This window comes from Glandiceps talaboti, chromosome 6, assembly GCF_964340395.1.
Source record: "Glandiceps talaboti chromosome 6, keGlaTala1.1, whole genome shotgun sequence".
Taxonomy (NCBI): Eukaryota; Metazoa; Hemichordata; class Enteropneusta; family Spengelidae; genus Glandiceps; species Glandiceps talaboti.
The window spans coordinates 16,337,023-16,349,894 of record NC_135554.1 but is presented as its reverse complement, the minus strand read 5'-3'; the positions used below and the strand labels follow the sequence as shown (position 1 = coordinate 16,349,894).

Here is a 12,872-nt window from a genome sequence, read left to right as displayed (position 1 = left end):
GTATGTGTGTATGTATGTATGTGTGTATGTATGTATGTATGTATGTATGTATGTATGTATGTGTGTGTGTGTATGTATGTATGTATGTATGTATGTGTGTGTGTGTGTATGTATGTATGTATGTATGTATGTATGTATGTATGTATGTATGTATGTATGTATATGTCTGTCTGCCTGTCTGTCTGTCTGTATGTATGTATGTATGTATGTATGTATGTATGTATGTATGTATGTATGTATGTATGTATGTATGTATGTATGTATGTATGTATATGTCTGTCTGTCTGCCTGTCTGTCTGTCTGTCTGTCTGATGTCAAGCTCAAGATTGTATTCAAATATTTCTGATTGTAATATACAAAATAGTGAAATTAAGTGGTGGTGCATGTTATTGTTGTCACATTCTTTTGTTCCATGAGTCCCAGGGAGGGATGAGTCATACAGTGGCCTCGTGACCAATCAGACTTGTAAACAAGTCCACAGATGTGGAGAAAAGCTTACGTTTCAAAAGTTCACTTCTACGTCTATTTTGACACAGTGACAGATAAGCTTGCATCAATATTATTTTTTGTGCTATCTACCGACAGGGCACTCAGGCTTAGCTATGTTTATGAAAATTAGCCAACCAACAAGCAAACAAAACATACATGGAATAAATAAATAGTGACAAGAATCAACAACAGAGTACAGAATTGCTGTATATTTTCCAATATGCGAAATGGTCACAATTGTACATACATCTATGACCCTTTCACCTACAGGAAAACATATAGTAACTCTTGATTTGTAAATACATGTATGCTGTTGATGCTTGTCAGTATTTATTTATTTTGTCTATCTGTTTGATTGTTTTTTATTTGTTGTTAGTTTTCGTAAACATAACTAACTAAGCCTGAGCGCCCTGTGATCTACCATGTACTTTATGGAACTTTATGAGAAAATACGAAATATCAAAACGAAAATTTAAACATTAGTTTGCCCATGTATCTGAAGAAGAAAACCAATGTCTATAGTTTGCCTCATTTACATTCGTATCCGAGTTGAATGGTCTTCCATCCATGCCCCCTAAGTAACTGGATGTTCGATGGTGTTGATTACTGAACGCATTGCCACGAGACACGCATCCGTACCGTACCCACACAATCAGATTAGATTCGAAGTGAGAGTACTTGAAGCTCATTAGTGTATGCAGTGACAACAACAACGCTCACTCACTATGGAAGAAGAAAAAGAACATTTGCTTAATGAACAGCCTAATTACAGGGATGGAAAGGGGTAAGTTCTTAGCAGTTATCACGCGTTACATTATATGTGAAAAAAATATGAAAATGTATGTTATCGGGGCCGGGAGGGATTTCGCATGTACATGAACTTTCATTTCTCGTTGAGCAACAAGGAAAAGTAATCAAAAACTTTTGTTCGGAGAGATAACTTTCGTTGCGCCCAGTTAATTTCGATCGAGCGATGAATAACCTTTGAAGCAATAACGCCATATGGATTTATCGCCACAAGGTCACACGTCAACCATGAACATGATGAAAGTCACTTTTAGACATCGTCGCGTCGTGAACCACGGCCTGTTTTACGGCAACGTTCATAACGAGTCTCCATTTAGAAATAATAACTTTGGCTTGCAAGAATGCTTTTAGACGGAAACTGGCCATGAACTGGTTGTGAACCGTCTTTTCCATTGCTCAAATATGACCTTCATGACCCGTGTTGTGGTATGTTATGTTGAGCGTAAATACGAATCCTGAGCGTCATGTTCAGTTTTTCTTTCACGCAGCACTTACGGAATTCGATTTCAAGAATGACAATTTTGCGGTTTTCGTCAGTGTTAGATTTTGACCTGAGATGAACCCCAAGAAAGCAGGGGGGGGGGGGGGGGGTGAGTGTCCTTGACATTTTCCTCCTAAACTGTAAACACCATTACTGCATGATTACTGAGAACACTAGCTGCAATAATTGTAGCGTCTTGTTGCGGTTTTGTGGGGTTTTTCGTTAGGTGCGGGTTAAACACAAAAACTTCAAAAGTCACCAAAACAGACGAAAAAACCCACAAAACCGCAACAAGACGCTACAATTATTGCAGCTACTGAGAACACAGACGTAGTAATTAATATGTTAAGTAATTGCTAGCTGGATGAGCCCACAGTCCAAAGAATTATTTAAAAGCTTACGTTTCGGGAATCACCCTTCTTGTGAATGCGTTTGAAACTTTCCCCACGCATCATTACCTCTCACGGAAACACCCACGTATAACTACTGTATATAAAGTGATACAATGAATTGGGATCTTGACTAATTTAGAGTTATTGAGAAATTTGCACCTGGTGCGATTCACTTTATGAGTTTAAGTTCGGAACTAACTGCCAACGCTTTCTATCATATTTTTTTTGTAATGTTTTAGTAAGTCTAAATGCCTTTCTGTAAATTGATGATATATCATTTGAATCCCTAACATTTTCAGATATTCAAGTACAGAAAGTCGCTTATCCTGGTGAGTAATGAATTTATTTGCAAACAGTTTCTTCAAATCTTTGCCAAAAACAAGTATCCGCAAATTCGAAAAATCTCAGTGAAATTTTTGTCTGCTAATTATTTCGATTAAAAAAACAACCTAAATAGAGAAAATAAATAATTATTGTAGTTCTGATCACCTCTGTTGATGGTGACAACATGTTGGCAAAAATCTGGCCAATATTTTTCTGACTGTAATTAGCAATAGTTTATTATGCTTCCCATGAATCCAGAATCCAAAAACATTTATTCTTACATAAAGTATATTTGTTTTAGTCCACTTTGTTCTCATAGATTTTTTTTGTTTTTGAGATTTTCTATATTTTTTCTAGGTTTAAAGAGAATTACAATAGCAGAGAGGAAAGTTGATCAAAGTTTTAAATTTTCCTTAGAACCATAATTCGATAAGGAAAATGGTTGAATTTTACCTGCTCAGCAATAATATCCATATGACTTAGTTTGATACTTTCTTTAAGCTTGTTATTTTTCCTTAGACCTGAAAAAAAAATTGGTTCCAGTTACCCAACCCTCTAGTTTTTCATTGCATACCCTAAACTTGTTTTTACATATTCTAGAAAAAATAATATAAAATTTCAAAAATTGTGCAGTCTCCCAAGAAATAGCATGTGGAAACTGGACATCAACATAAAAAGACAATACAAAACTGTTCTTCCAATCTGTAATGGCTGTACATCCGATGAGAAGAAACCAATAACACAGAGACCATATGGAAAACAATGGAAAACATAACTACCAGACACTTGAAAACAAAAATCCACCTATCCCATCTCTTCTAAAATTGAGCGTAATTGGACACAGAAACATTTTTAAGGCTTTAGTTTGTTATTTCCTTTATTTTTTTTATGAAAGTATTTTATTCTGTTGATGAAGCATTTTTGAAATCTTTATTTCTTAATTTTGTTTTTTAAAAAGTTCATCTGAGAAAACACCTCTCCTAGTTAATTCATGTGATGAAGAAAATGGCAAACAAGATGCTGAAGTTGTAAGTATGGTATTCAAGTTGCCAAAACTATGTTATTTACAATGTGCATGGAGAGAAAGATTATTTTTTGAACACATACTTTTTTTTAAATATTATGATATTTCGCATGCAGTATTTACAGGGTACCCCTTGTCAAATAGGCCTTTCCAAAATTTGCCATGGTGGCACTCTACTTTATGTCAGTGTGTAGCTTGGGAGCACACATGGTATAGGTTACTTGGTTAATCATAGAGCATTGCTGCTTTCCTTGATGTCTGAACTATACAAAAAACATCCCTGATTTACACTTCTACAGAATACAAGGTAAATAGTAGGATGAGGTGATGATAATTTGAGTGAAGGCGCTGTATTCTCAATTTCCTGTTTGCAGTCTGGAATGGCCTATTTAATAATGCAAAGGATCCAGATTTATATGCAAAAAATTACCTGGCATAGTAAAACTTATTTCAACATATATTTACGTACTAGTCAAAATAAATTTTAGATGATTTTCAGTATTTAACATACACATACTTCATCTGTTACTTCTCTACAGAATATTTCATACAGTGCTCAATATGGAAACCTGTCCAGAAGTACTGAAGTTACTGTTGTCAAGAAACAGAGTAGTCTTGTAACAATGTAAGTTAGAAATAATATATTTTTTTATTATTGCAAATCTTCTTGTGACAAAATTATTAGGACAGTAAATATATTTACTTTGGAATGCTAAATTGGAAACAAATGCGATGTTCTATCTGTCTACTATGGACATTGATCACACAGTGATTTAATTAGTCAGCGTTACTTCCCCCCTTCCTCCCGCCCTCCCTGCCCCCCTCTCTCCCTCCCTGCTCCCCCCCTCTCTCTCTCTCTCTCTCTCTCTCTCTCTCTCTCTCTCTCTCTCTCTCTCTCTCTCTCTCTCTCGCTCTCTCGCTCTCTCTCTCTCTCTCTCTCTCTCACTCTCTCTCTCTCTCTCTCTCTCTCTCTCTCTCTCTCTCTCTCTCTCTCTCTCTCTCTCTCTCTCTCTCTCTCTCTCTCTCTCCCCCCCCCCCCCCCCAATAATATTGTTCTGTGGCTTGAGAAGACATTTATCACCTGCTTTCATTACTTGTGGACGCAATGAAAATTCAAATTTTTGTATACCTGCTTTTGTACAGCTTAGATTTAAATTAGCACCTACTTTCATTATTTCTACATGTAAATTTCAAATTTGTGACCACCTCGCTTTCATGTAAATTTAAATTTAACATCTGCTGTCATTACTTCGAATTCTATATGTAGATTTTCCATTTGGAACACCATGATGGGCAGCTCATTGCTATGCATACCATGGGCTCTGGAAGAAGCTGGGTTAATTCTTGGTATCTTCTTTCTGGTTGTCATGGCAATAATCACCTGTTACACTGCATATAGAGTGGTTAGATCAGTGGAAGGTGTAGGTAAGTAATGGTGGAATATTATCCCAGCTAGTTTATGTTTCCATGGCAATAATCACCCGTTACACATCACATGGAGTGATGAGATCAGTGGAAGGTACAGGTAGGTAATGATGGAGTATTTATATATTCTATTTTTAATTGGATATATAAATGTCAAGAATTTGAGCTGCACATGTGTCTTTATGACCCAAGCTGTATAAATGGGTACCTGGTAGGACATTTTCTGTTGTAGCAGCAGGAATAGTATGTTAATTATAACTTCATATTTTTTTTCATTGATAATATTGTAGAGTGCCATGACCATCATTGGGCAGCATTTAATAATTATATTTGTTGTTATTTTACAGTTAAGAAAGACAACAAAGTGTGGGAATTCTCTGATGTCTGTAGTTATTACTTTGGTAAATGGGGTTTGTACATTAGTGCAGTGTTCTCCCTATCTGCATTGCTAGGAGCAACACTGGCCTACTGGGTTCTAATGTCTAACTTCCTTTTTCACACTGGTAAATATGTTTATGGTAAGTCAATTATACTTTACCAAATGTATCATTTATTTAATGCAGTCAGCAATGAGTGACATAATTTATTACCTGTCCAAGGGTTGGCACCCCTTACTAAACCTTGATCCTATGTACCTGAGCTGATGATAAGGGTTGGTACTATTTACTAAACTTTGACCACACCTGAGCTGATGGCAAGGACAACATCAAAATCTTGGTACAGAGCCATGGTTAGGCATAATATTTAATTTAGAAATACAAAACCAATAAGCATTGTTAAAATGATATCAATAGGCAGTAAACTCTTTGTGAACTGTCAGTAGACTCATCATGCACGGGTTATTATTAATAACACATCAATGAGGGCAATATCACAATTTATTGCCTGCTCAGGGTTATGCACTAGTGTATTTTACGAGGGCTCAGACCACTCACATAGTAGTCTGAGACGAAGGGCATATGATTTGATCCTGTCCAGTCAGTTTTTGTTTGGAGGTTGAAGTATATACACATATATGTAGCATACCATATTATAACATGTAATTATAACATATTATTTACAATAACCCCCTCTATCCTCCCCCTCCCCCCAACATACATGTATATATAGTCAATAAATGTCTTTTTATCTTCCAGAAGAAGTACATACAACGTCTTCCAATATGTCAACACTTGAAAACATTACAGATGGTGTGTTGTGTCCAAATCCACCTCATCCTAACAATGCTGTGTATAATATATGTAAGTGCAGCTTTATCAAAATCTGCGTGATGTTCACATTCTATTTAAAGCCATGTGTTTCTTGCCCGAATCTGAAGATTTGTCCGATTTGGACCATAGAATTAAATATTTTGGAATGTTCAAGTGTGGATATTCAATACCTAATTTATATGGAGGCTGATGACTTAGGTCCACAAATCAGGGCTGTCCTGTCCACGAAACAGGCCTTAGTATAGAAAATTAAAGAGCAAGTCAACTCTTTTGATATAATCCTTAGCCCCATTTAATCGCTAAAATTGCATTTGATGTAAACATAATGTAAAAGTCTAATATACCACTCTATACTCCATGTGCTTCAATGTACCTCCATGTACCCTCAGATTTGTAAGTTTTTTAGTACATTCTTGCTGAGTGTAATATTGTTCACTTAAAACTGTATTGAGGTAATGTGTAATCAAATGGCAAGACATGAAGTCTGATTAGCTGTATTTAGAGCTATTTGTCATGTCCTTCACTAATTTAACATACTTTAGTGTCTGTAAAGGTATGTTTATTATTCACACATTAGTTAAAATAAAGCGATACAATATCAAATACAATACATGTGACATCCATGTGCTGAAGAAAACAATGTATTACTTAATAATATTTTAGTGAAATCAACAATGAATTTACATTATTATTATGAGACTATGCTACTCAAGAAAAAAATAAATGAATGATATTTTTTCTTCTTTGAATCCTTACAGCTATTCATATACAGAATACAACTGATACTGATGCAGTGTTCTTTACAGTGTGGCAGCAATACCTAACTGTACCGTTCTTCCTAGCTCTAATTCTGCTTCCCCTTTCCAGCTTTAAATCTCCAACATTTTTCACCAAGTTCAATGCGTTAGGTAAGTGGACTTCAGCTCTTATAATAAAACACCTACTAGACTGAAGAGGCACTTGCTACCCCATTATTGAGTGGAAACATGACATATCTTACAGGCTAGGGCAAACAATAATACAGCATCAATATTTTATTCTCTCTGAGTCTGTGCTATAAAAAAAGTTAATAAGTAGAACAAAGAAAATGTGCTAGTTTGGTACTCTGTGCTATTGAAAAGAGTTGATAAGTTATAGAGCCTACCAGATTAAGACAGAAGTGTCATAATTTTGTACTTTGTTCAATCAAATACTTTAATGTGTGATGATCTCTTCTATATATAAATATATATCAGTAAGTAACCTTTTTTTCTCTCTCATCTGTGACTGGCACTATAAGTACTTACCTATCATGGGGTTCACTTTAATGGCTACATTTCAGCTCTCAAAAGTTAATTTTGGTAAAAATTAAGATGTTTATAGCTATATATTTTGAGGTGTTGAATGCCAGTTGCCAAAATAAAATGACAGCTGTTGGAACTTAGCCAAGCCAACAACTCTATGTAAAGTATCTGCGTATATTGTGTTGAACTCTGAAACTAGTAAATACTTTGTTTTGCTTATAACGTACTTCATTGAGTTGTGTTTTCTCATCAACAGGTACAATATCAGTAGTGTATATCTTACTGTTTGTTACTATTAAGTCCATTGGCTGGGGACTGAATATAGATGTTAGTGGAAATAATCCAGTCACATCTGTGCCTCGTAAGTTTGAAAACATTCATAAAGTAGAAAAAGTTCTCTGTATAAACGTAGTAGACTTGTATTAATTTGCATAAGATGTGTTTTTTGAAGCATGTCTAAAGGTTTAAAAATGTTCATAAAGTATAAAGCATATTGAAAGTAATAGACATGTATATTTATCAACTAATTTTCATAAAGTGTTTTTCAAATCAAGTTTAAAGGTTCAAAAATATTCATAAAGTAGAATGCTTCTTTAATGTGATAGACTTGTACATTGATAGACCAATCTGTATATTAAGTATTTATATTTGTTTATCCAGTTGTGTCTTTAAAGAATTGAAAAATATTCCTTCCCTTTTGTTTGTCATGAGAAGGTGGAATAGCATACATAATAAACTGATTAACAATATAATTTTGAGATTTGATAGAACTTTTATTATGTAAATAAAAAATTATCAATTATAGGGTAATAGTAAATCTTTTTTATAATGTGATATTCATTTGCATATTGATAAAGCAATTTGCATAATGTTGGCTTTTAGTCACCATCAGTACAGTGTAAATTCTCTTAAATTTATGTATTACAAGTTATTTTGCAAGTTTTTTGTTTCTTTTTTCAGTCACCAATTTAATGTTTCCAGCACTAACTGGTATGCTGTCTTTGAGTTATTTCCTACATAATGGCTTGCTGTCAATCATGCATAACCAAAAAAATCCAGAAAATAATGTAAGGATAAATCTAATTTGAAGAATTATTACATTATTTTATTTTCTCTCTTTAGGAAGGTTGAATGTATGTTTTAACATTATTTATTGTTCAAATATAAATGACAATGTACTTTTAGAAATTGCATATCTCTAACTGTGATAGGTATGGCACACACACATGCATGTATACTATGTAGACAAACAAACATGCACACACACACACACACACACACACACACACACACACACACACATGGGTACACCATATAGACACAAACACATACACACACATAATATATACACACATGCACACATAAGCAGACTCACATGCATAGCCAATTGTAGAACCAAACTTGTACACAAACTCAAAGTATATGAAATAAAGCTGCAATGTTTCATTGTTTTCAGAGCCGAGATTTGTGCATCTCATACTTCCTGGTAGCACTAACATATACTTGGATTGGAGTGGTATTTTATATCACCTTTCCAATCCAAAAGAACTGCATTGAGTCTGTAAGTATAACAGTTCTTATATCATGAAATCGAAAACACATATGATTGGTATCAACTGTGCAATTGCATAGAAACTGTGTGGTGTTATAAATATTTATTACCATTGGTTCTCATGCTGAAACAATTTACTGTCTTACTTTGAGAGTCAAAAAATGTTATCTTTTCCTCCTTTTTACCCATTCACTATCTTTCTCCTATGGTACATCAAGATGTGTTATTTACCCAGTATTTCCCTTCATTCAGCTAAGGAAAATTCAAGTTATGTAATGGGCCTTGTCACTATAACTTGAAGCTGAGTATATTTGCTGGCTAAATGAAGACAAATATTAAAAATCATTGGAAAATAATTTTAATTATACATATGGAAGTTTAAGGGGAAATGGAGAAATATTTATAGTTATTTTGAGTTGTAATTTTTTAGTGCCCCAAAACCACTGGTGTAAACTCATACTGACTCTATTATCAAGAAGTAGAAAACAAATCCTGTACTTTGAGTTTGAATGTGTACAACTTGGCTCACACATGGTGTGTTACCAAATGGTCCAATCTTGTTATAGACTATTATTGGGAGATATTGTATTCATGTCTGAAATACAACATTCAAGTATGGCATTATTAAGATTAGTAAAATCATTTTCATTTAGCCTTTAGTGATTGGCTTAGATCGTATCACATGGTATAGATTAGTGACACATAGTGATATTGTATCATGCATATATCTAAGAATGGCATTTATAAATAAAGATGACCTAATAAACTATATTTATGTCTTTTTTTTTCAAAGAATTTATTAGACAATTTTCCAAGTGGAGATATCATGGCTGTTATAGGAAGAATTTTGTTGCTGTTTCAATTAATAACCATCTACCCCTTGTTATTGTACATCATGCGTGTGCAACTGATGAACACCATATTTGGAAATTCTTGGCCAGGGTGAGTAGTTATCATTATAACCATATTTGGAAGTTCTTGGCCTGGTTAAGTATCATAACCATATTTGGTAATTTCTGTCCTGCCTAGGTGAGTAATAATCATTATAACCATATTTGGTCATTTCTGGTCTGCCTAGGTGAGAAATTAAAGATATGAATTTATAATATCTGTGTACCTTAGAAAACAGTTTCAATGTAAAAATACACTTATTTAAGGACTTGTGACATATTGCATACAACCTGGGTGTTCTAAATGGAAACTAACGTCCCTATATTCTTTCCCCAAGGCTTGGAAAATTGATTATAAAATGTTTTATTTGAAAATAAAATTTATCTTCATTGCAGCTTGATTTCTGCTTGTTCTAACTTTAAAACCTCTTTTTTTTTGTATTTACAGATTAAAGTATGTTATATTTTTAAACACCATTGTGGTTGCTCTATGTGTTGTCTGTGCAATAAAGCTACCTGAAATAGGCACAATTATCAGGTGAGAGAAAATATTACAAAGAAAGTATATACTGTATCTATTCTTTGTGAGTGGGTATGTGGTAGGCCCTGAACATTACAGGAAGAGTAGTCACATAAAGTTATGTTATTAGAATCTTTTTTTTTTTTTTAAGTGGCCACGTAGCTTTCATCGGAATCACTAAGACGTCATTACAGGAAGAACGTAATTCCAAATTATTTAGAAACGGCTGACCCCAAACTTTTAAAGTCTTTATTGTACAAGTTAACTGGCTATGAGGGCACTCTCTATCATGAGGGCTGTTGTGTAGGATATATTACTCTCGGCTTACAACCTTGAGAAATAGTTCCAACATAACAGCAACACAAGGGGGGAATATGACATCTACTAGTGCCCAAAAAAGGTCAGGCAATAAGTGGTTTATCACATGCTCAAGCTCATATTCTTTCCATAATCAAAGCCAAATTCACTGGGGTAGGACTCCCATGCTACATGACTAGTGCTCTATGCAAAATTAGGTCACATATGGTTGACTAGTCCATATCATGTGACACAATCTAAGCCAATCACTGAAGGTGGTATGGAAACGATTATGTTATAAATATTACTATTTACCTAACCTTAACTATGCTGTTATAAATATCTGTTAAAATAACAATATTTGAATTATTTCAAACTAGATTTACATTCATGTTGTATTTTAAAATGTGGCATTAATTAGATTTCTGTTGTATTTCTTTCAGATTTTCTGGAGCTTTCTCAGGTCTGGCATATATTTTCACCTTACCTTGTTTGGTGTATATGGTTCATTTATGGAGACAAGGTCGGTTAACCTGGGTCAATGCACTTTTCCACTCCTGTATCATTGCCCTCGGAGTAGCAAACTTCATTGGACAGTTTGTTATCTTAGCAGTGAAATAAGAAGATTTTCCCTATGAAGCATCACAAGTATGGAATTTGTTTATGATAATCACAAAATTTCATATGCAGCCATGCATACTAGGGAGCACTTTTTCCATAAATGTCCCAACTTCACTAGTACTTTCAATCAGGACAAGCAATAAGAATATGTGATGTTTTTTTTGTCAAAAGTAACAAATGCAGTTTATATGAGTATATGGATATAAGGATATTTTAAGGCCAAGACTTGCCATATCACATGACTTGTCAGTACTAAAATTTAAACCAGTATACACAATGTATTTTTTTATAAGCCAAGAGCATTCGCGTACAAACTGTCACTCATGTTCACTCCGTGATAGATGGCGATGTTAACAAATGACTTGGTATTAATTCTTTAATATGGTCTTATGTTGACCTAAATTAATTTTTCCACCATTAAAACTGTCTGGATTGCAGAATATGTGATAGCAAGTTGTCTTGAAGAAAAACTAAAATGTTGTTATATAACAGTGGTAATACTAGTAAATGAATCTTAAACAGTCATTTATGCAATATAAATTAGACTGTAAGATACATTGTGTTGTTCCGAGTTTGACCAATGTGTAAAGGCATCTTGTCACAGTGTGACCCTTACAGGCTAAATATAAATGTCCTATTGAAAGTTTCCAGTATGACAGTTTTGTTTAAATCAAAAGTAGACAATTACCCTGTGGATTTTTTCTCTCACATGTAACTTTAAAAGCAAGCGTCACCATTTACAAGTGACTTTTTTTTTTAATCAAATTTGATCAGGGAACTCTTCCATTATTTCATGTGACTTTTAATGTAAGTGACTTCTTCTATTATACGTGACTGCTTTACAAGTGACTTCTATTGTGAGTGACATTTTTAGTATGTTTTGAGTTTTATTACAGGTTTGATTATAGTGACTTTTTACCAATGATTCTTGTTTATCATTAGTGACTTTTATTACATGGGACTCTTTTATTATCAGTGACCTTTTTCTCTTTTAGTGTCTTTTTCACTAGTAGTTTTTATCATTTTTTGTAGTGTTTAGCACCTATATATATCTATTACGCCGTATGCTGTTGGTCAGCTTAGAGCTTCACAAAATTATCGTGGAGTTCCACTTCCACCTGTCACTGGTAACTTCCGTGAGCAATTCAGAGCCTAGTTTTAGGTTTGGGTTTAGCACCTATGAACTTTTTAGATACATGGTGCTTTCCTTAGTATTATTGTCTGTGTAATTTTGTTTGTAACGTCAAATTTGTCGCTAAATAAATATAGTTCTGATATAAATGTGTGTAAACTTGAGTTTTATTTGTATGATAATCATCCCTCCACACCGAAGGGAGTTATTACAATGGGCCCTCTGTAGGTACATGTGTCTGCCCATATTACGTCATTTCTCAGGCATGCAATATCTCTGTTTCTTACCCTGGTTTATGTACATGTGACTTACACATAATTTTGAGTAAAATAAGTATTAAACCTAATGGCCGAAATATAAAAGTATTTGAAGGGGGAATATATTTTCTATTTTGACATATTTTGAGTATTAAAGGCACAATCGT

General features: G+C 34.0%; 1 protein-coding gene across 1 annotated transcript; it reads left to right on the top strand.

Moving 5' to 3' along the window:
• Positions 1 to 4,066: 4,066 nt before the first annotated feature.
• On the top strand, positions 4,067 to 11,743 carry LOC144436738 (neutral amino acid transporter 9-like). The gene is made up of 10 exons (XM_078125592.1): positions 4,067 to 4,142; positions 4,785 to 4,942; positions 5,290 to 5,460; positions 6,912 to 7,061; positions 7,693 to 7,797; positions 8,397 to 8,503; positions 8,893 to 8,997; positions 9,782 to 9,930; positions 10,327 to 10,416; positions 11,139 to 11,743. Exons 2-10 carry the CDS (start codon positions 4,804 to 4,806, stop codon positions 11,314 to 11,316), a joined length of 1,194 nt encoding a protein of 397 aa, XP_077981718.1. The 5' UTR covers positions 4,067 to 4,142; positions 4,785 to 4,803; the 3' UTR covers positions 11,317 to 11,743.
• Positions 11,744 to 12,872: the final 1,129 nt, after the last annotated feature.